Source organism: Ahaetulla prasina, chromosome 8 (genome assembly GCF_028640845.1).
Source record: "Ahaetulla prasina isolate Xishuangbanna chromosome 8, ASM2864084v1, whole genome shotgun sequence".
NCBI classification, from domain to species: domain Eukaryota; kingdom Metazoa; phylum Chordata; class Lepidosauria; order Squamata; family Colubridae; genus Ahaetulla; species Ahaetulla prasina.
The window spans coordinates 34,935,956-34,960,969 of NC_080546.1; the positions used below are offsets into that span (position 1 = coordinate 34,935,956).

General features: G+C 36.5%; 1 protein-coding gene across 21 annotated transcripts in view; it reads left to right on the forward strand.

Moving 5' to 3' along the window:
• The window catches only part of SLC10A7 (solute carrier family 10 member 7), a 166,853-nt gene that overhangs the window by 41,242 nt on the left and 100,597 nt on the right, over positions 1-25,014 (forward strand). For 12 of the 21 annotated variants that reach the window (XR_009156251.1, XR_009156250.1, XM_058192568.1 and 9 more), the window contains exons 5-6: positions 5,246-5,284; positions 13,303-13,425. Coding sequence is in view for 19 of the 21 variants with exons in the window: in XM_058192568.1 (XP_058048551.1) it covers positions 5,246-5,284; positions 13,303-13,425 (162 nt within the window). In the remaining 2 variants the exon portion in view is untranslated. The remainder of the gene's footprint in view (positions 1-5,245; positions 5,285-13,302; positions 13,426-25,014) is intronic. The other 9 variants (XM_058192573.1, XM_058192567.1, XM_058192577.1 and 6 more) reach the window with 1 other exon arrangement.

Here is a 25,014-nt window from a genome sequence, read left to right on the forward strand (position 1 = left end):
CATACATAGATATTATGATAATCTTATTGGTTAGTATACAATTTCAGCTTTTCTTTTTTAAACCTCGAGTTCAATAGCTAATTTTTAATTCAAGCACTTAACAACAAAATTGTTTAAGACTCAATACTTTGTCAGTTAAAAATGCAACAATAAATTGCTTCAATTTAATTTAAAATCTGGCAGCTCTAGTCCAGTATACTTCAGATGTATTAGACAGGAACTTTGGAAATTCCCAGCCAGTATGTATATCCAAGAGGTTTTGGTTGGAGAAGACTACAATGAACTGAAATCTCCTTTCTCCCTATAGTGGACACTGTCACTGGCCAGTGCAGTTAGTCCTTAACTTCTGACCACAATTGAGCCCCAAAATTCTGTTGACAAACAAGGCAATTCTTAAGTAAGTTTTGCTTTATTTTATGACTTTTTTGCCACAGTTGTTAAGCAAATCACTGCAGTTGTTAAGTGAAACATGCAGTCATTAAGTGAATCTGGCTTCCCTGTTGACTTTGTTGGAAGCCAGCTGTAGAAAGTTACAAATGGTGATCACATGATCTTGAGGTAGAGCAACTCTCATAAATACATGCCAATTGCCAAGCACCTGAGTTTTGATCACATGACCACGGGGATGCTGCAGGAGTCGCAAGTGTGAAAAAGTCACTTTTTTCAGTGCCATATTAATTTCAAATAGTCACTAAACGAATGGTTGTAAGTTGAGGAGTACTTGTCTATGGAGATTCTCAGTCATCCCAAATCATGATTGTCCCAGAGGTTCTTTTCATTTCTCTTCTCATCCAAGAAGCTTCGTCAGTTCAAGAACTGAAGAAGCTTCTTGGATGAGAAATGAAACATTTTCAAGGAAAAAACCCAAGAAAGTCTAGTAACTAGTTGCCTTTTGAGGACTACTTGCATTTAAGCAGCCTCGTTTAAAGGAGAGAAAATTAAACTTTTTCTGTTGTCTGGCTGTATTAAGACTTAATATACTTCTTTTGAATTTTATTTTGAAAAAAATAAATAAATTTAACTATGAAAACTATTATTTTTGCCTTAGAATATGCTTTAATAAATTATATAATTGCTAGATGTGTAAAATATAGAAATAATGAGAATAAATCAATAATAAGGTTATCAAGTAAACGTATAATAGGCCTAAGTGCCAGCCAGCTCTGTTTATCGCAAGAATAATGAGCTGTATATTTTGATACTCTATATCCCGAACTAGATATTACTGAGTTTTCTGTGCTCATTACAAAAAGAAGCTGGACTTTACACTTTTATTACAAATAATGAAGTTTTATTACAAATAATGAAGTTTTAAGCAAGACTTTTAGGCAAAAACTTTTAAATGTTTTTTACTTCCAAGGGACCATTTTATAGATATGTAGTTACCAGTAGAACAGTTTGCACATTTTTATTTTGCTATCCTGAAATACTTTCTTTTATATCCATTTTAACAGTTATTTAAGGGTCCCCCTGTACTCAAAACAGGATCTGAATATAGATACTTTTTCTCTCTCTTAAATAAAGCTACATCACTACTTGAGTGTTCCATCAATGCAGAAGAATAAGAGGGGAGTTATAGCTGGAACAATATGTAAAAATACTGCTCGTAAAAAAAAATGCCTTTATTAACTGTCATCATCCCCAGAATATATGTTCAAATAAATGTTGTGTAATAACTAAATTTGAGATTAATAGGTCCCTTAAGAAATGGTGAAGTCATTCAGGATAGTCAGTGAAAAATAGGCTGCAAGAATGTAAAATGCACATATTGTCCTGCTTCTATGCTCTCTCTGGTGTCCTTCCCATTTGTCAATGTCGGCAAGCTCTGTTCTCATTAAAACATTCGTGCACAAAAGCAACTTAATTTTCTTAAGAGGAAAGGACACCTGATTCAATTTAGCATCTGCAGCCAATAACTTGAATATATATTCTTTTTCAGCCTGGAGTCAAACAAATAGTGGTGACTGGCAACTGAAATAAAATACACTGCTTTTTAACCAATCACCATTATTTTTGCAAGCCTCTAAGGTATGCGCTTTGCAGACTGAAGGAAACACCCGCTTCTTAAAAACTGCAGTTCACATTTAACTGGGATAATAATCCCTTTTATTCCAAAACAAGATTTTTCACAATGTATGGGCAAAGCCAAATAAGGCAAACATAGTTTTTACACCTCTTCACATTATAGTATATAGTAAACTTTACCTGCGGCTAACGCTAAAAGTATCTTGTATTCATATGCTTCCAAGGTAGTGGCCATCCAGTATGGTCTCAAGCTGTAAGTTGTAAATATATGTGTGCCACAATTATTTTTACTGTTTTGTTAACTTAATACATACAATGGACTTATCCCATGCCTAAACCAGAGAGAATAGCAATAAATAACAGTAACTGCAATTTTACGATAGTCAGAATAATCAGATACAATCAAAAACTAGTCTGTGATGATTCAAGTAGGCATATTATAGGATTGCAGTATGTATTACTTATAGTCATTTCTTTTTGGTCAGTATAAATTCCTTTGAGTTTTGTGCTGCTAATTATCTGCCCTTTTATGCCTGCTGTTAAATTTTATATCTAGAATTAATTTTTATAAGTGTGGCATTTTTATCTTATTGCTAGAATTAGTATGTATATAAATACATGTGCTTAACCTAAGAAAGGATTAATCTCAGGAACATTGTTAAGCATGTACTAGGGAAAAAGGTAAAGGTTATCCTATACAGTACATTCAGTCAGATGAAAGCATTAAATTCATGGCTTGTATTGACCACTGAAAAATTCCAGAGAAGAATTTTTTTATTTATGTAATACTTTTCTTCCCAAAGTGATGGGTAAATAGTATTCCAATTTGCATTATTAAGTGATTTGCTACAGGTCTGTTAGTTCTAATTCCAGGACTTGGTTTTGTTTTTGTGCAGTCAAAAGCAGAGAAGTGGGATGAGACTCAAATTTCTCCTGCCTTTTGTAATTGCTGAAGTACACAGTGTGAGGATTCAGAAATGGATTTTTTTTAGTTATTTTAACTGCTCCCAATTTCCTCTTTTTCATTGTTACTTGCCAAAGGTATCACAGACTTTCTTCTGTGAATTTTAGTTGACCATGTTTCTCAGGGAAAATGATGTGGTGTAAACCAAAACTCTGCTAAGGATAAAGAAAAGGAGAACATCAAGAAATATCAGAGTTTTTCTAATCCATCTTATTTGAAGTCTTAAATATTTTAAGATGTGGGCCTTTTAAGGCTTAAAAGCTGGCCAAAAGAGATTGACACTCCTGTTACAAACCTACTTTGTGACTTACACAAGTTTAACTTGTGTAGTAAACTTGTGTAGTTTAACAGGAGAAGCTCTTTTAAAGATTCTCCAGCTGTGATTGATGCTGCTGATCTGATCATTACATATAATATATAACTAAGAAAACATAATCCATTAAATGTTCAGGAGAAGAAAACTTTGAATGGCTAAAATATAACATGGTATCAAATACCTCTAGGTCTGTAATGCACCCAAGAAGTTTTGCTCTCAAGGCCTCCTCGTTTGGTCCATATTTTAAGAAATTCAGTCCTAAAATTCAGTCATCAATTTATATTTAACCCATATCCTTCCCATCATAATGTCAGGTAGGACCATCTTGAGCAGAGATAGAACTCATGAATCCATTCTACAAGTAGGGTGCTACAGCAGAAAGATTTGAGTTGCTATTCATCCCCCTTTAAGGCAGGAGGATACCAGAAAAGATCTTGTGAGATGATTAGAAGGACTGTAAGAACAGGTGATTCTTCAGATACCTGAACTTAACTTAAACCACATTGCTTCATATGTCATAGATTATTTCCTCAAGGTTTATCAAGGTGTGGAATTGCAAGTTAAAATCCTAATGTTACATTCTGACTTGTTAAACCATATCATGTTTATTAATTGTTGCAAAGATAATTATTTGGACTGGTTCCTCCTCCTTGTGTTCAAAAGCAGATGCTGAGAAAGTAGAGGTGTGAAAATATTTTGCTGTAGTTTTATAACTGTCAACTGTGATGTTTTATTTAGCTGTTTCTATTCAGAAGCTCTCCCCACAACATGGAATGCCATATGCCATTGTCCTTTTCGCAAGCAAGCAAGCAAACAAGGCAGCAAAGCAAAACAAAATATTACAAGACTGTGCTTGCTTGTGTGTGGGCCACTGAGAAGCTGTGGTCCAGGGCTATCTTTTATTGATAAGGCCAGCCAAGGATGACTCTAATGAAATTATCAAAGCTTTGAATAAATTATGAACTTGAATAAGAAAGCTAAGCTCTCTGGAGCCAAGCATCTCATTAGCCATTCATTTTCATTGCACTCTCATAATAGAGCAGTAGGTTCTACTCAGCTTAGCCTGTGTTTTGGACTGGGTTCAAACTTTCAAGCTCTTTCAAAAACCTTTCCTCTATGGCTGGAAGATGTCCTTGGTGATTACTTTGATTCTGCTTCTCTTTTCCATGTAAATGGCACGTTTTCTTTTCTCTGCCCCTACAACCCCCCTTCCCCGTACTTGTGTTTCTACATCATCGGACTGGATACCATGGAAAAATTCCTTCCTTTATGGTAAAATTAGAAGCTTTACAAGATTTAAGTATTTTCTGTTTCTCAGAATTTAGTAGTTTGTCAGAATGCTTTCCCCCAACATTATTTCTTGGATATTTAGGTAAGCTAAACATTTCTTCAAACTCAGTTGGGTCATTTATTTTTCTTTTCTTTTCTTTTCTATTTTTTTTCTGGATTCGTTGTATTCTTTCTGGCCTTTGGAATTAAAGCACATAGATAAGTTGTAATTTTACTGCAGTATGTAGTCAGTTAAATGCTTGTAGCAAAAGATGTAAATTCAGTATTCTACTTGAAATACACTAAAAATATACTTAAATATATCTTCTGTTCAGATAAGCATCATACTATTAATTATTTGTTATGTTATTTTTCTATTGACTTCCTTAAAAAAAAGTCTATCTGTGCTTTTCCTATAAGCACTTTTATACAGTATAAACATGGTAATAGGTTTTTTTTAATAACTTTATTTTTAAGTTGCCCAATGAGTATAAAAGTGAAATGCGAATTGTAAACATAACGAAATAAGTAACTATTATCTGAAATGTGACTTTTCATAGGCTATTTTGCAGTGATTTTAAATGGCGGTAGTTTAATAGAAAATATGAATTAAGCTCAGTATTATACATGAAATAGCAAGAGTATTATTGATGTTTCTTTCATTCTTTTAGGCAGCTGCTATATTTAACTCAGCCTTTGGAAGTTTTTTGGTAAGTAATATTACCTTCCAATATTGTTTCAAAGCCTTACTGTACATTTTTAACTGTTACTGAATATTGAGTTAAGTTTTCTTTATCATATATCATGCTTCTCTTTTAAATACATAAGCTTACATTTCTTTCCAATATCTACTGCTTTCCAGAAAATTAGTGCGTGAATAATATTTGATCAATATAATTTAATGATGCTTAAGTACACGTTAATAGTCTTCTTAATGAGGAGACAATCCATTACTATTCAGACATTTGGGAGGCTAGTGTCAATATATTGATTTTCTAATGAGGTTTATCACACAGTCATTATTTTCTATTAAGATGCCATGGTTTTTTAAAGGAACATCTCTCAGATGATGCAATGCTAATTCACAGGGTGATAAGTCACATGATTAGCATATTTTGCTGCCAGAGAACAAGCTTGTTCTATGTCCCAAGGGAAACTGATGGAAGGAGTAAAAATAACTGGGCCATTCGAAATATAATTTCTGAGTATACATTTTAGCACCCCCAAGCACAATATATTGTAAAACATACAGAAAAGGAATTTCAGTAATATTTTCCCTTATTTTGTGCATTATACAAATCAAATATCTGGGCATATTTTTGCATGAAGTTACAGTATATTTTTATAATGTAAATTGTTTATCTCCGCTATAATCCAAATCATTTTTATTAAGGGTATTAGTAAATACATAATATAAAGATGCATGAAAATACTTTTTATAGGTCATGAATGCTTACCAATATATTAAAGGGAATATTACACAAGATGGATAATTAGAGATGCACGTGCATTAAGATGTGTTCTTGATGTTAAAATTTTAACTCAAAATATCTGGCATTTTTAAATTGTTATTTTCTTTAGGATATAAATTAGCTTGCTTACACAGAATTGCTAGTTTTCTGTTAATCAAAGGATGGTTTTGCAGGTATATCATGTGTAGAAAAGAACTATTTCCAGGACTGGGAAAATGGGGTAGCCGTTATTGTGAGAATCTGAATCAATGCTTTAGGAGTAATGGAGTATCAATGGCTGAATGTGAAGGGTCAAGATATCTTACAAGACCCCCTTCCTGAGCTTCTTGCTGTATATAGTAAACTGTTTTGGTGTTCCTCCAGCTTCCATTCATTTAGGGAGATTCAGGGAGGACTTTGGTATATGTGATTTCTATTACAACTATGAACTTGTCCCAAGGCACATATGCAGATGTACTTTGGATTTCCTTTTTCTCTTCAAAAAGTTGATGTTTGATCTGGATATTGAGGACATTAGGCTAAATCCTTTGTCTTCCTGGTCTAAATGAGATTTGCAGCTATCAGTAGCCACTGAAGCTTGAAATGGTCTTATTAAAAGGTTCCTCCCAGACATCTAATGGATCTCAAAGAACAGTTGGGAATTTTCTCTAAAGTTATTGGTAGTAGTTACACTGAGCACCTGGATAGAATATAGAAGTGGGAAGCAATTTAAGCCTTTGGAATAATTGTTCCTGAATAGCCTCCTTTGATTGATGCTTAGTGGCACTTGGTTTTTCCAAGAGAAGAAGTGATAAAAGTAATACCAGGAATATGGTGGAGACTAAACATGGGTACTGGTTCATTATTTAAGTCTATACCATGGTGGTAAGAGTACTGAAGTAGTGAAGTAAGAGTGAAATAGTGACGTTTCTGTGCTTTTATAGTGTCACTTCCATTTGATGATTTTGTTTACGATTCTTCTCTATTAGGAAATGATGGACAGGAAATGTCAATTCCTAATGCAAAATTTTGCTGATGAGGACTCTTCTATTTAGAAGAGTCATAAATGCCTGGGATCACAACTGGCAATATTATCTTTGAACTTGGAAAATGGATATTCCTTAGTATGACCTCTGCCATTTCAAGCTTAATCCATGCCCCTGTCACTTGGGAGAATGACTTGATGGATCTGATAAACATTTCTTTGAGGGAGGGAAGCATGATGCCCTTTGTTGAAAATCATAATGGTGATCCCCTTCTCAGCAAACTATTTCTGAACCTATATGTTTTAAATATGATTGTCCAGTGTCCAAACTCTGCGAAGTTTATTGAGAACTAGTTGGAGGCCCATGCTTTGCTACTAAACTATATGCTTGGGCTTGATAAATTGACACTTACAGCCTAAAACTTAATGTAGAATGTGTAACTCAGTAGTATCAGAATGTGTTAATATAATGCAGCTGGCAGTTGGAATGGAGCGGGAGTAGAATCTCCCAGCCCGCAGCATCCATCAGTATTCACCTGACTAGCATCCTGTCAGTGTGTGAGACAGTTGAGGGGTGTTTGGGTGTTTGGCTTAGCTCAAGTGTTCTTTATTGAAGCTGCTTGCTGCTGTGAAAGTAAAACTGAAACTGAAACTCCTCTGCTTGTGTTTTGGATTTGGGACAGATTTTTTTTCAGGTGGGGAGGTGGAGTAGAACTCCTTAGCATCAGAGCGAATTAATAATATATAGGAAATACTAATGCTCTGATGGTCATTTCTAAAAATCCTTTCTTAGTGAGCACCTAGAATCCAAGAGGAACATACATGGCAAATTTCAAGTTTGTAAGCTTTATGGTTCTAGAGATTTTGTGATTAATGCATGAGTGGTTTTCGCTTTTATATATATAGATGTAGCAAGGAGTCAGCTACAGAAAGCTGGGGAGAGAGTATTTTATCTGGACTCCTTTCACTCTGCATTCAGGCTTAGATATAGAGTGAAAATGGCATTGGTCTTTCTCTAGTACATGAGCTTTGTCATATCTTCAGTGGAATAAGTGTACTTATTCTGACATTAGATCTTGCAATAATGTATTTCTGTTAATCAGGGTATCCTCGTGAACTACCTGAAAAGATTGGAATTGGGGCATCATGGTACAGTAGTTTTTCCTTACTGGGTATTTCAATAGGGAGGAAAAGCCAATCTGTTAAGCACTTTGGTATGGAATACCCAAGATTTAATCCTTCCCCCTACTTTTTCATATACATGAAACTACTGGTGGAAGTATGATCAATATGCTGGTTATAGACAGCTATATAATTCCATCCTAGACTTGGAAATTTTGAACAAGAAGATGTAGCCTATTAAAGTCAGACTGAGCGGCTAATGCCACTAATGGGCCATGAGGTGTTTGCAACCAGGTCGTCGAAACAGGTGAGCGTATGCACATCCTCACTTGTGTGAGCAGCAGGCAAGCACTTGCACATGTGTTCCATTTGTGTGAGCGGTGGGTGCCTGTGCATACTATTCGCGCAAGTGGAACTGGGTATGTGCTAGACAACTGCTTGTGTGGAACTGTCCCTTTCCCCCCTCCGCCAGTCCATCAAATCAGAAAGGTTGGGGAACAACAAGACAAGACAAGTTACTGTTCTTCAAACAACAAAGATTCATGCTCTCATTTATTTACTAAGGCTTATATGCTATTTGAGTTGAAAATGATGTAGCAGCAAATGCTTAATATAGTAACAAGTTTTAAATATACAATATATCAACATAATTTTAGAATTTAGAATAACGGAGTTGGAAAGGACCTTGGAGGTCTTCTAGTCCAACCCCCTGCTTAGGCAGGAAACCCTACAACACTTCAGACAAATGGTTATCTAATGTCTTCTTAAAAACTTCCAGTGTTGGAGCATTAACAACTTCTGGAGACAAGTTGTTCCACTGATTAATTGTTCTAAATGTCAGGAAATTTCTCCGTAGTTCTAGGTTGCTTCTCTCCTTGATTAGTTTCCATCCATTGCTTCTTGTCCTGCCCTCAGGTGCTTTGGAGAGTAGCTTGACTCCCTCTTCTTTGTGGCAGCCCCTGATAATGATAATGATAAAATAGTATAACAATCCCAACGGTTACCAGACATCATTTATTCAGGAGTACTCTTACTTCACATCATCCCCAAAATCCTTCCAGAAGAGCTGATTTTTATTTATTTGCTGAATATTAGCGAGGATGGGGCCGTCCTTGTGTGATATTTAGCGTGGTTGACGTGTTTGTCCACATGGTCCATGGTAGTGACACTCCATAATAATAATAATAATAATAATAATAATAATAATAATAATAATAATAATAATAATAATAATAATAATAATAATAATAATAATATTTTTATTTATAGACCGCCCTTCTCCCAAAGGACTCAGGGCGGTGTACAGCCACAAATAAAATACAGAAAGAAAACAACAATACAAAACTAAAAACAACCCTTAAAAAACCTATATAATTTGGCTACTTATAGATAAAAATATTCCCTCTAAAATTACTAAAAAATTTAAAAACCCAGAAATCAATTTAATAATATAAAATTTAAGCGAGTCCAGCAAGACGAAATAAGTAGGTTTTAAGTTCGCGGCGGAAGGTCCTAAGGTCAGGTATTTGTCGGAGTCCAGGGGGAAGCTCATTCCATAGGGTAGGAGCCCCCACAGAGAAGGCCCTCCCCCTGGGGGCCGCCAGCCGACATTGCTTGGCTGACGGCACCCTGAGGAGCCCCTCTCTGTGAGAGCGCACCGGTCGTTGGGAGATAGACGTTGGCAGTAGACGGTCCCGTAGGTATCCCGGTCCTAAGCCATGGAGCGCTTTAAAGGTAGTAACTAACACCTTGAAGCGCACCCGGAAGACAACAGGCAGCCAGTGCAGTCTGCGCAGGATAGATGTTACATGGGAGCTCCGAACGGCTCCCTCAATAACCCGCGCAGTCGCATTCTGGACTAGCTGGAGTCTCCGGATGCTCTTCAAGGGGAGCCCCATGTAGAGAGCATTGCAATAGTCCAGATGAGAGGTAACGAGAGCATGAGTGACCGTGCATAGGGCATCCCGGTCCAGGAAGGGGTGCAACTGGCGGATCAGGTGAACCTGATAGAAAGCTCTCCTGGAGACGGCTGTCAAATGGTCTTCGAAAGACAGCCACCCATCCAGGAGAACGCCCAAGTTGCGCACCCTCTCCATCGGGGCCAATGACTCGCCCCCAACAGACAGCCGCAGCTGCAGCTGACTGTACCGGGGTGCCGGCATCCACAGCCACTCTGTCTTGGAGGGATTAAGTTTGAGCCTGTTCCTCCCCATCCAGACCCGTACGGCCTCCAGACACCAGGACAGAACTTCGATAGCTTCGTTGGGGTGGCCTGGGGTGGAAAAGTACAGCTGCGTGTCATCAGCGTACAGTTGGTATCTCACCCCAAAACCACTGATGATCTCACCCAGTGGCTTCATGTAGATGTTGAACAGGAGAGGCGAGAGAATCGATCCCTGCGGCACCCCACACATGAGGCGCCTCAGAGTCGATCTCTGCCCCCTGTCAACACCGTCTGCGTCCGGTCAGAGAGGTAGGAGGAGAACCACCGATAAACGGTGCCTCCCACTCCCAACCCCTCTAACCGGCGCAGCAAGATACCATGGTCGATGGTATCAAAAGCTGCTGAGAGGTCTAATAGGACCAGGGCAGAGGAGTAACCCTTATCCCTGGCCCTCCAGAGATCATCCACCAACGCGACCAAAGCCGTCTCCGTACTGTATCCGGGCCTGAAGCCGGACTGGAACGGGTCTAGATAGACGGTTTCATCCAGGTACTGGGGTAGCTGACGTGCCACCACACTCTCTACAACCTTCGCCGTGAAGCGAAGGTTGGAGACTGGACGATAATTTCCTAAAACAGCCGGGTCCAGGGAAGGCTTCTTGAGGAGAGGTCTCACCACCGCCTCTTTCAAGGCAGCGGGAAAGATCCCCTCCCGCAGAGAAGCATTGATAATTCCCTGGAGCCAGCCTCGTGTCACCTTCTGTGTGGCCAGCACCAACCAGGAGGGGCACGGGTCCAGTAAACATGTGGTGGCATTCAGTCTTCCCAGCAATTAAGGCATAGAGTTAAGTAGCCTAGACTACTGCTATGCATTCTCCATGTACGGACTTTAAAGGTCACTGAGAAACGGTATTTAATTTAAAAGCCAGTAACCTTCATGTTAGCAAATGAAAGCCATCACAATCGCATCAAGGCAGGGGAGAGCCCTGCTGTTCTTACCCTAGGGTTTCTGAATGGAATTTAGGGTATTGGTTGTAACTTTAAAGCCCCAAATGGTTTTAGTTCTAGATGCAGTTCATCTTCTCCTTGTTGAATTAAGCATGCAGAGGATAGTCTCTGGCTTTTGGTGGTCTCCCATTACTGGGAAGTTTAAAAAAAGATAACAGACCCTTGCAGTTTTTCTCTTGTAGCCCTGATACTTTGGAACAGTCTACCTTCTTGAGGCCAAACTATAGCTTATGGAAGCTAATAAAAACTGAGCTCCTGAGCAGGGGTGGGTTATACTTACCTTTACCACTGGTTTACATCATGCCCGCGTGTGCATGCTTCTGCGCATGATGACGTTGATGACGTTCAGGTCAGTAGGCAGAGCCTCCTGTCAGTTTTACTACCGGCTCTACAGAACCGGTCTGAACCAGGGGCAACCCACCACTGCTCCTGAAGGTACTTGGCAAATATTAATTAGTAATATCTGCCTTTATAAATTGTATGGATCTGTAGTGTAAATGTGATGTATTATTCTAATTTCAATATTGTTATTATTTTGAATTACTTGATACTAGGATTTCATATAAAATGGATACTGTACATTCATCAATTGCATATATAAGTTGTACACTACTATATGTTAATAACAGTAATCTGGAAAACTGATACAAGATGTTCTTTTTGTTTGCTATGAAGATTAAGTCCTTAATCTAAGTAAATATAAATCGTTACCTTCTCATATTTCATTAACCTTTCAAGCATTCTGATTTATTGTTACTGAATTGTAGTCTAAACCTATAATTTGCCTGCTCATCTGAGAAAAATATTATTTTCCCTCTTCCAGTAGAAAAAATAGTATATGATTATACATGTGTATGAATTAAATCTTATGTATAGCTGCCAGATTAATTGTTATAGAATAACTCAGTCTGATAACTGAGTTCTGTACATTTACTACAGCTCTATAATAATGTGTTGGTTCCATGGAACATTAATGATCAAATACCTACCTAGCATCCATGTCACCAGCCATGAAGTTATCCATAAATACCCACAATCTTGACAACATGGTCAAAATCTGGCATATTCCTAACCTATTAAAGATCAATCAGTGAAGATAGTTTTTTAATTGCTAGCTACTATCTTTTCCATATATAATTTCTGCAATGTTCACACAACAAAGCCAAATAATTGAGATTCTGTTTCATCCATAGATTACATAGTTTTCTTTTCACCATTCTCTCTCTTAAGCCATTGATTAATTTCTACTCTTTCTTTGAATCTATAGCTACCCTGTAGTTCAGGCATCCACTGTTTGCTCTTGACTTTTCTTTTTGGAGCCTAGTATGTACACCCTTATCCCAAAGCTCCAAGATTAGTTTGACTTTTAAAACTGTTCCTTTTAATTTTTTCGTGTCACAAATCCTACTTCCTAGCCTGAATTTTCAGAACCAACATTTTCTCAACTTATCTTTTAAAACTCTTGTTTAGTCCCACCCACCCTTAAAGAAATCATTATTTGCATTAGAAACACATTAAATCTAAGATCTTATAGACTAGGTAAATTCCTAGTGGTAGAAAATGCACAGAAAGAGGATGGAATGATTGACATTGTAAACTAAGTAGGTTAGATAGGGTTATTATGCCAAAGGTGATAAAGAGTTGAATAGAAATATTGTGAGATGGTAAGAAAAGGAGCCTCCAGAATCACGTACAAAAATACCAAGATTTTTTAAAAATAAAGTTGAAGTGATTCAGACCAGCTAAGAGTTCGTTGGAACCTGTTGGAGTGGGAATATAAGGTACTGTAGGCTTTTGAATCTGAGAGCAATATTATAAGAATAAAATTCAATAGAAAAATACTAAGACTTTAGAAAATATTGTAAAACAAAGATATAGAAAGGTTTAGGATAGATTCTAAATAAGTTAGGATAAATTAAAGTAGGTGTGTAGATACAGAGTAAAATGTAAATGAAATATAAAGGATATCTGGATGTTTATGTCTCTTGGCTTATTTCAGAAATTTCTGACATCAAAAAAAAATAATTACTGCCTTAATTGTGTGCAACATAAGGAGAAAGAACAAAGTAGAAGAAATAAAAGGGGGGCTATCACAATGAATAGATGGACACATTTGGTTCAGGTATGTTTTACCACTTGCATACTGCTTTCAACAGAAGGATATTTGTCCCCGATCTAGAATATAGAATATTGAAAACCAGTTCACTAAATTGAATTAGATTATTTTTAATAGGGAGTAAGGAATGTAGGGTTTTCTAAATGTTGGATCCAATCTTGTATCAATTTAATAAGGTATGGCTGAAGTTGTAAGATCAGCAACATCAACATCTGAGACAAGTGGATTGCATCCGTTTATAGAAACATAATTACAGGCAATTTTTAAATTATGAAGTCAGAGGATAAAGAAGGCTAAAACTGAAATCAAAGTAGTAGATATAGCTGAAGTACAGTTTTGTGAGGCAAATTGCTGTGCTAGTTTGAGAGTATTGGATATATAAATGTGGATTATCTTAGAAAAGAATACATATTCTCTTGATATTCAACTGTATTAGCATTTGATAGACTGCATTTATGGGCAATGACTGGCTTAAAAAGCTTCAAACTAATGTTAGCTTGGAAATGAATTCCTGTAGTTCTGCAGGCAGATATATGTGCATTTATAACTTATGTAATAACATCATAGGTCTAATTAAAACATACGCTTTTAAAGAATTAATTGTAACAGAAAACTTTTTTCTCTAGCTAGACTGGTAATAAGTAATGATAGATGAATTCAATTTACATATATTCAGAGAATATTTTATACCACAGAGAATTTTTCTAAGTTAAGAAGTTAATATCATTATCTCCTCCCCTCATTTAAAAGTTGAATTTAGAATAATTGTAGAACATAAGTGATTTGGGTTTCCCTCAAGAGAACAACTTAATAAAGTATGCTAACATTTTCGTAATTCATTCAGAGTATTTGATTATTATTAGCAATAATGGTGGTTCAAAGATACCAGTTCCATTATGAAATAACCCCGTCAAATAGAGCAGGATTTACTTTTGAGTGAATTTGTATCATATCAGGATCAGTATCATGCAATTAATCTTAGGCTGTTTATATCCTTATATAATTGGATTTTCTGCTTCATTTATATTATTATTCCCTTGCAATATTAATGTGCTCACAGTAATCGGTAAAAATGAGAATAGGTTATTTTCCTGCCTAGTTATCACTGATTGATGTAAAGGTAATTCAAGCTAGTTGGGCAGCTTTTTTTAATTTCCCTCCTTTTTCTTCCTTTTAATCTAAAAACTTCTATCCTGCTAACCATTTTATTTACCTCCTGCTAAGCATTTTGGAGTTGCACCTTGAAATAAAATGTTATCTGATGCTGTTTTTACTATATGCTACTTGTGCAATCACAATGAATATTTTAGCAATTTTATTGTAATCTGATTTTTGAGAGCTTGCCAATGACAATAAATGACAGTCTTGTGAATATGTCCATAAAAGATGCTAATTTTAAAATATACCACTTTACTGATGGTTACAACATAGGAGACAGCAGGTGGGGGGAGGGCACTTAATTTTTGTGCTTTATGTTGAAGCAAAGATTTCCTCTACCCAGCTGGATGGAGCTTCTGTGATAAAAGGTATATTGCTCCATTCTTCTGCCAGTCTGTCCACTTAACTGAATAAAATTCCAGTTTTCGCCTGTAAGCAGGTCTTCATGAGAGCTCTCTCCTGGCTCCTAAATTTCATTTTTATTTTAAGGTTGAAAAAGTCACTGAAGTATTAAATAAATTGCAGTGTTATACTACTTCTCTCTTCCTTTTTTTATAATGAGCCTATTATACTGAAGTGCTAATAGCTTGATGCTAAAACAAAACAAAACAAAACCTTCGGCAAATGGTTATGGTGTCTGTTTTTCAAGCACATTAGAAGAATTTATTTGAGTTCTGGACTATTCTTAAATTAAAAGTTCTTTGAAAAAAAATCAGTGGCTAGATTTGCTGAACTAGAATCATTCTTGGAGTTCTTGGTGGCAAGATTAGCTCAACTCTTTACAACTCCATGTTATTTTCATTTACAGATGTGACTGCCATTACCTTTTCCCCAGATATTTCTTTAAGTTCCCAGTCTAGCCTATATAGCGCCACCATTCCCTAGAGATCATTTGTCCAAGTACTAGCCAGACCCTGACCCCCAGAGATCAGCACAAGGAAGCTAGATGTCACGATTTATGAAAGTGTCTCAATATATATTTTGTTCACACATACACACACCCAAGTCTATACCTGTATACTATTTCAATTCTGCATTGGAATTCTTTCATGTCTTGGGTGTTGATAAATAAATCTCTGTTTAAAATTTTGTGTCAACTGTTTTGTGACAGTTCTTTAGGAAATACAATATCTATAAAACAATTCTTAATCATTTTTTTGTGAAGCTGTGCATATCCTATGGGAGTAAGGCTACATGTCATTGTATTTAAAGTTTTAAATTTCTTTATAATGATGCATAAAATTAATTCTTTAAACTTCTCCAATTCTTACAAAAACGTCCTGCTAATAAAAAAATATGGAATTCTTATCTGTTCAGGTTTAGTAGGCAAAATGTTTTATACAGCCTGACAGGACTTGTGTAAATGCATTAAGTACAATGTCCATTTTTCTTCCAAATTTGTGACACAGATTTAATTATGGGAATGACCAACAACTTACAAATCTAATTTTCATAAGCTGAGCCAACTCTTTTATTTTTTAATAACAATGGATTTTTAGCAATGATTTCATTATTAAAGAAATGGTGTGGAATTAACCAATTGACTGCCATTTTATTTTATTATTTTGCCCCAAATTCTACTCTGCTGCCTTCTACTAATTGTTCAACGTTTAAAAAAAGTAATATTTGAAAAGTAAAAATGGGAAACTACATATTTATGCATTTTTAGAACACTTGAAAAAAAGGAAAAGAGAATATTAAGGAATATTAATATGCCAAATTTACTTGTTTCCATTCAGTTAGCGTAATGATATAAAAAACTAATGTTGAATTATACATTAGCATGTCCACAAGATTTAATTATTGCTGGTGTGTGTGTGTGTGTGTGTGTGTGTGTGTGTGTGTGTGTGTGTAAGCTTACTACCCCTACTTGCCCACCACAACAACCTTGGGAAGTGAGGTTTTTTAAAAAATTTATTTATTAGTTTGACAAATATTTACAAGATAGCAGGTATAAGTATGAACATGGACATGAACGAAGGAAATGAATACAAATAAATGGGGACAGTAGGACAGGGACGGTAGCCATGCTGGTGCGCTTATGCACCCCCCCCTTTACGGACTTCTTAGGAATGGGGTGAGGTCCACAGTAGACAGTTTAAGATTGAAGCTGTGAGGGTTTGGGGATGTAACAACTGAGTCGGGTAGAGCATTCCAGGCATTGACCACTCTGTTGCTGAAGTCATATATTCTGCAATTGAATTTGAAGCAGTTTACCTTGAGTTTGTATTGATTGCCCTTGTATTATTGTGGTAGAAGCTGAAGAAATCATTGATGGGTAAGATGATGTAGCAGATAATTTTGTGTATTGTGCTTAGATCAGACCAGAGGCAGCGCATTTCAAGATTGTCCAAGCCCAAAATTTCAAGTCTGGTGGCATAAGGGATTCTGTTGTGAGTAAAGGAGTGGAGTACTCTTCTCATGAAATACCTCTGGACCCATTCAATTGTATTAATGTCCGATATAGAGTGTGGATTCTAGGCAGATGAGCTGTATTTGAGAACTGGTCTGGCAAAGGTTTTGTATGCCCTAGTTAGCAGTACACTGACTTAGTTAGCAGTTTGGCTGAGTGAGAGAGTGACTTATCTAAACTCAGCAAGCAGTTTTTCAATCTAAGGCAGGTTTCCTGGTTTCTAGCCTTGTACTTTAACCACTAGACCATTTGATTTTAGTTGGAAATTGCACAAAACTAACACAATTCACCATTTAAATGATTAACTTATGTTTGATGTGACTGGTTCTAAAGGGTAGTTTCTTTTATAAATACTTTTTGTGAAAGTGAATTTTTGACACTTAGTATATGACATTTGTTCTACATTCTGGTTTCAAGATTTTCTCATCTAATTGACTGTAAATGATTTATAGGTATGTTATTGTATATTGCACTGTACCATATAATAATGTCTGTATAATTTGTGCATGTGACAGTGCACATAAATGGTTTGGACTCATTAACTACAAAGACAGTAATTTATTTATTTATTTATTTTATTTATTAATCAAATTTTTATACCGCCCTTCTCCCGAAGGACTCAGGGCGGTTTACAGCCAAATAAAATAGCAAACAAAATAAATACAGAATAAAATACGACTTAAAAAACTGATTCAATTTGGCCCAAGTTAAAATATCACTAAAAGAATAAAACCCACTATAATTAAAACCAAACGATATCTAAAACCCTATGCCAGACCTGCGCGGATAAACAAATATGTCTTCAGCTCGCGGCGGAAGGTTTGAAGGTCCGGAAGTTGACGAAGTCCTGGGGGAAGCTCATTCCAAAGGGTGGGAGCCCCCACAGAGAAAGCCCTACTTCTGGGGGCCGCCAGCCAACATTGTTTGGCGGACGGCACCCTGAGGAGTCCCTCTCTGTGAGAGCGCATGGGTCGGTGAGAGGCAGTCGGTGGCAGTAGGCGGTCCCGTAAGTAACCCGGCCCTAAGCCATGGAGCGCTTTAAAGGTGGTAATCAACACCTTGAAGTGCACCCGGAAGACCACAGGTAGCCAGTGCAGCCTGCGCAGGAGTGGTGTCACATCTTCAGGAGTGGTGTCCCTTGAAGAGCACCCGGAGGCTCCAGTTGGTTCAGAATGCAGCTGCGCGGGTGATAGAGGGAGCCTGTCGTGTAGAGAGCATTGCAGTAATCCAAGCGAGAGGTAACAAGAGCATGAGTGACCGTGCATAAGGCATCCCGGTCAAGGAAGGGGCGCAACTGGCGAATCAGGGAAACCTGATAAAAAGCTCTCCTGGATACGGTCGTCAAATGGTCTTCGAAAGACAACTGTCCATCCAGGAGAATGCCCAAGTTGCGCACCCTTTCCATCGGGGCCAGTGACTCGCCCCCAACAGTCAGCCGCAATTGCAGCTGACTGTACCGGGGTGCCGGCATCCACAGCCACTCCGTCTTGGAGGGATTGAGCTTGAGCCTGTTTCTCCCCATCCAGACCCGTACGGCTTCCAGACACCGGGACAGTACATCGATAGCTTCGTTGGGGTGGCCTGGGGTGGAAAAGTACAGCTGTGTATCGTCAGCGTACAGTTGGTACCTCTGTTGTACCTCTGTACCTCATGTTGGTTGGTACCTCTGTACCTCATGTTGTTAGTAATGAGGAGTCACCATTCAGGTCTTTATAAATTTTGTCATAAAAATGGAATTATTTTGTTTATTTGTTTTTTGAATTTATCTTGCATGTGAAGAGTATTTGTGATCATTCTAGGATGAGATTGTTTATGACAGGGGTCCACAACCCACACTCTCTGGACCGGCACCGATCCATAGCATGCCAGCAACTGGGCCACACAAATAAGTGAAGCCCTATCCATGGGATGCAGGCAGCATGCAAAACCAAGCTCCCTCCAGTCCATAGAAAAACCTTTCTCCATGGAACCTGTTCCTGATGCCCAAAAGATTGGGGGCCAATGGTTAAGACCTTGTAAGCTGCCATTAACATGTTGAATTGTGCTTGACAGTTAACATCTGAGGGATATGGGCAGTTAAGAAATACAAAATGCAAACAAACATATCTAGCATATATAGATGATGGGATTGCTGTTCCTTCTTTAGCATCTCTTCTGGCTACTTATTTCTAAATTTCAGGAGATAAATCTGCAAAAGTTTATGAGGTGGCTGCCAGAATTATGCTAAATTATTTCCAAATCTTGCTATTCTAACTCCGCTATCCATCAGGGAATATAGAATTGCCTTAGAAAAGAAACAAAGATACCTTCATACAGCATGTAATCAGTCTATGGAATATAGGACCACATGGTACCATATTTGTTGCTACTGGTTTAAATAACTTCAGAGAGGACTAAAATTCCTAAAGGACTGTTTAATCAATGACTACGAGTCGTAACGATTGGGCACCATTTCTGGACATGGAGCAACCAGTCTCCAAATATTAGATGCTCAAGAGCAATAGTATAAAACACGGGTCTCCAACCTTGGCCACTTTAAACCTGGCGGACTTCAACTCCCAGAATTCCCCAGCCAGCTCTGCTCCATTGCTTTGCTAGCTGAGGAATTCTGGGAGTTGAAGTCCACCAGGCTTAAAGTGGCCAAGGTTGGAGATCCCTGGTATAAAAGAAAGCTTTCTTTCATCTCCTATTAATGGGCTTCTTAGATGCATCCGGTGAGCCTTTGTGTAAGATAGAATGCTGGCTTGATGGATCTAGGTCTGATCCAACAGAGCTATATAACTGACTGCTCCTAGAATAGTCCCACAAAAATTGCTAGGATTAATTAACATATGGATGAAGAAATATAGCCATAAATATTTGCTGATTTTTCTCTTGTCATTTTTGATATCTGCCAATGAGGAAAAAAATTCTTTAGGGGAAGATTATTTGTAACAACGCCCATCTGTCACTCTCAGTGTCTCAGTGTTTAAACATTACTATAGCAACTAGTAATTGTATGTACTAATGAGCCATTGCTACACTTTCCATGTATTTGAAGTTTGCCTCCTTTTGGCCTCCTGCCTATCAGTACACCTGAAGCATGTGGTTAATGTGACCCATTAAGGTACACCCTGTTGTGCATTATTGCTTAATTGCACTGTAGTTCACTGGCATGTTTTTATTCTTTTTTTTTTTTTACTATTTGTAAATGTGATACCCGTTTTCTTAAAGTTAGATATTATTGGTCTTAGGATCAGAATATTAATCTGTCTTTGTAAGAACTATTTTTAATAAATGGAGTTTCATGTATGTGGAAAAAAAATTTTCAGGCTACAATCAAAATAATTTATATGATTTTCTGCCACCATTAGGGGTTTTTTTTACTGGACGTTGAAGATGAAAGACTTACAGATAACATTGCAATTCATGATTAATTAAACCATGTATTAGAAACATAGATTCTGTTTATTGATTAAAGACTGTACAAATCTGAAATGAAAATGTCTTCTAAAGTGTACTGTACATGTGATGTTTCAGATATTAAATTATTAATGTTGTTATGAAAAATGGTTCAGTTAGAAAAAATGGAAAATTGAAAAACCCTTCCTTTTTATTTGCATTTAATAACAACAACCTTTCCTCCCATTTTTGTAGCATTTGTTAAAGTGATCTGCAATCTCAGCTTCAGTTTAGAATAGTCAAATTAATTATATTTGTAGAGTTTGCATTTGATATATAGATGTAATGTGTGAATGCATGCACCTCGCCTAACTTCCCCCTAGATTTTTTTTTTAAAAAAAACAAAAGCACCTTATGGTACCTACTTTTAAGAGAAATTATGAGTTTGAAGTTAGTATGATATTGCTAAGCCCAAGCAGGTGGAAATTTGAGGGGCTTGAACTTTGGGATTTTGGCATTTGAGTGGGATTTATGAAGAATTAGGCTGATGAGATGGTGTTCAGAGGGTTGGTGGTTTGGAAAGTTTTGAAAAAGAAAGAATAAAGGAAAAGTATTCTTATAGTGACTAGCTAATATAGAATTTAATCACAATTCTATGGAATTGAGTTCCCTTTAGGGAATATTATTCCAATGTTTGAGAAGAAGCAGATTATGTACTGATTGGGAAGTCCTATAAGCAACCTGGCAGCCATCATTATCAGTGGAATAGCTGGTGGGAACCAAGCCTATATCATGGAATGAAGGGGAGGCTCCTGGAGGATTGGTTTAGACTTCTTAATGGCCTTCAGGAATTTTGCATTTTAAGGCCTAGGGTTGCAGTGAGTCTGTTTGTGCTTTTGTAGTGACATGGAGAATCCTTTAGGAAATCTAAATTGCATAACAGCCTCCATTCAGACTTATCTTTCTGCTGACTGAAAATATATACACATAGACACTCAAGCAAATATTTTGTGCTATTTTTGTTGATAAGGGAAGGGTCACTTGTGTTATAACCTGGTCAGCCAAGCAATTGCCTTCTTGTCAAGTGCGGTAAGGGCCAGTCCTTTCTTCTGTGCTTTCTCACATGGAACTGCTGGGGAATGGTTTTCTGTTATTTATTACGCTATTCTGTTTTATTTCTTTGTTCTGTGGATGTTTTATTATTTTGTCCAAGTTGTTGTGAAGTGTAAAAATTATTAATTAATTTCATCCCATGTTTTATTTGTTTTATCATGGCTAACTCTTCTAAGAGTAATTACTGTTGGTGATTACTTAGTGGTTAGTGATTACAGTTGTAGCTTAGAGGCTCACTGAAATTTGTAAATCCTTGCGCTATTATAAAATTATGATTCAGGAAAGCTTTATATAAGTTACCATATGTAAAGCAAAAGTGGGCCATTAATATGCTTTAATAATTTGCGTTTTTCTTTCTAATTTGTGGAAGTCAGTTTGCTGCACTTCATGCAGTCTGACGCTCCAAAACCTACTGAGAATGTGAGATATTTCTACTTAATTTAAATAATAACATTATTTGTGGTATTTCAGAACTTCTCTTGGTATTCAAACAGAAAAATATAATAACTGAATTGTATGTAAAGCTCAGAGAAAATAGGCAGCTAAGGGTTTTCCAGGGAAGAAGTGGTAGACTGAAGATAGTTCCATGAAAAGCAGAATGAAGAGTCAGTGAGTAAACCAGCTCTTTTGATAATTCCTCTCCAGACAGGGAGAGGACTTGAACAATCCATAAATGCTCCAGATAGTTGTTTGTCATGAAGAGACTGCAGGATAGCCATCCTTGGAAGGCTTAGGGCTGTTCGAGACAAGGAAATAACCATCTTGTCAAACTGTAGCTGTCTTTGAAAGAACACTTAACTTTGTATTTCTTTTTCTCATCACTTTTGGAAATTGCTTGTTAACTGCTTTTTAACTATTAGGAAGCTTTGGATTAACAAAGCTTTCTATTTAATAGCCCTAAGTGAGTGTTTCTTCAAACCTTAGTGAAAGAAGTTTTCACTAAGTTTAAGGATTTAATTTTTTAAAATAAGCAATAAAAGAGTGATTAAAACTTAGAAACAGACTAAGGATCTATTAAATTTGAAATCTTGGAATTAATTATAAAGAATCCTTCCCATGGAAAATTACTTTTATTTGAATTAAAAAAAATGAGATAAAATTTTAACAATTGGATACTACAGAAAACTAGAAGGAACTAAATATTGAAGGACAAAACAGTTAAATTTGACTTAAAATACAGAATGAAGCAAGGTATTTTAATGTGGGAGATAGTGAAGAATATTTTTGAACACTGGATCCAAACGTTAATTTTAAGAGTGTCTGCCTCTATAGATTGACTGTATTTAAAAGAAGTTATAGAAGAAGAACAAGTGTTATCTGACAAGATGGAGACTTATTTGAAAGGGATTTTAAAAGAATCAATGGAAAAGGATGTTGCACTAGATATACAAAAGGAACCAGCTGATGTCTTAGTAATTAAAAGGCATTTGCAAATAACAAACTGAGAGATCTGAATAATTTTCCTATCTTGGATTTACAAAAGTGATCTGTAAATCTTTGAAGAATTTGTAAGAAGAGCAAAGAAAAAAATGAAAAGAAGTCAAGTTCTAGAACACTATTTGAAGGGATTAAAGATCAAGATACTAGTAAAAGGAATGAATAAATCAAGGTTGAAATAGATATGTTCTCTCTGGTAACCCTTAATGGACTTTCAGCAATTCTTGATGACTGAGATGAGGCTCAAGCTTTAAGGATTTGTTTATAGGTAAGAGATACAATATAGGAAGGAGAGATTGTTTATTGTATTTTAAGAGAAGGTGATCTATTACTAAAAAATTTTTTACTGGTATGATGAAGGGGGGAAGTCATTTCTTCATATTATTCTTTTCTGCTTTATTGTGTTTTTTCTTTATTTTTTTTCCTGTATTCTGTTTTTTCTTTTTTAATTATATTAGTTTTATTGTCCTAATTTTTCATAAAATTAATAAAAACAAAGAAAAGAAACAGACTGCACGTTGCTGTGATTGAAACAAAAGCGAAGAATAGGAAAATAACATTTAAATAATTTCTACTTGCAGTTAATTTGTAAACGAATAAAACAGATAGAAATTATGGAATCACACCAAGGAAAAACAAAATTTTTAAAAAATCACCTATAAAATTTGACAAGGGATTGAAATAAATGCTTTATTTTCACAGCTGTGTTTATCTCCTTTAAAATTTCGGGCCAGTTCTGGGCAAATGGTATTGCACTTCTGTTTGGAAAAATATGTGCTTTTTTAATAAATATAGAATTTAGAAAACCTGTTGTATTATTAATTTTTAAATATGTATAGCTTGAATATGGCTGTCATAAATGCTTATGCTCACTTGAAGAAATAAGTCATCTAGTTAAGAGTTCAGCCTTATTCCTTTCAGCAAAGCATGGGAAATAGAGAAAGACTTTCAAAAGAACTAGTGAATGTAAGAATTCCTTTCTCCCACTCTCAATTCTCAGTTGCCATGTAAGAAAGGAAAGGAACATACTAAACTGTATGTATTCCAAGGTGAAGGATCTTTATTTTGCCCAGTGAACCTCAGTAATAGCTGAGTCTGTTGCCTGTAGGTTCAATTTCTTAGTTACCCTGGCACAAGGGGGGTTCATGAACAAATGGAGTATCACAAGTATATTGTTGAGAGGAATTTGAAACATTGATCCTAGCTTCTAATACTGAAGTTTCATTACTCTGCAGTAGTAAAGTACCATCTGGTTTAAGTTGTATTAAAAGGTAAAGATTTCCCTTGTCTAGTCATGTTCGACTTTAGGGGGCAGTACTCATCTCTATTTCTCAGCCAAGGGAGCCAGTGTTGTCTGAAAACAGTTCTGTGGTCATGTGGCCAGCATGATTATATGTTGAGGCTACCGAATGCTGTTACCTTCCCATCAAAGTGGTCCCAATGTATCTACTCGCCTTTGCATGCTTTTGAAATGCTGGGTTGGCAGGAGCTGGAGCAAGTGTATGGAAAAATGTATGTCATGTCAACTGAATAATTCCTGTAAAGGGGTGTGTATGGTGTGTGTGTGTGTAATCTTGCATTTCATAGACTTTAAACAGCTATTTAAGAGAGAATGCTATTCCTGAAACAAGCTATGTATAATTCTGTATCATTTTAGTAGCGTGAGGAATATTGAATACATGCCAGATGCTTTGTAAAACCTAGGATTCAGAGGAGAACTACTGAGTCTGTGTATAGCAATCTATCCAGTAACTCTATAGAAACATTTTTTGCTGCTATTTAGCAATGAATGGAGCATCTCTGGAAAAACCCTCTAGTGCTGTATTAGGAGCAACAGTTTAACAAAGAGAGCGAAATACAACACAAACCTATGACTCTACTTTCATGAGGTAATCACTTGTATTCAGTGCGGTTAATGCTTTAGAAATAACAGCCTCATATTTGTTCCTTGTTCTAGTCAGTTTGTGATGTGGAATTTGTTTTTCTAAAATATTTTTTTAAAATCACATGAACAACTTTTAATAATAATAATATTTTGCAACATTTTGGAGTGGTTTTTATTTTTAAGTGCTCTGTAATATGCATTACAAAGC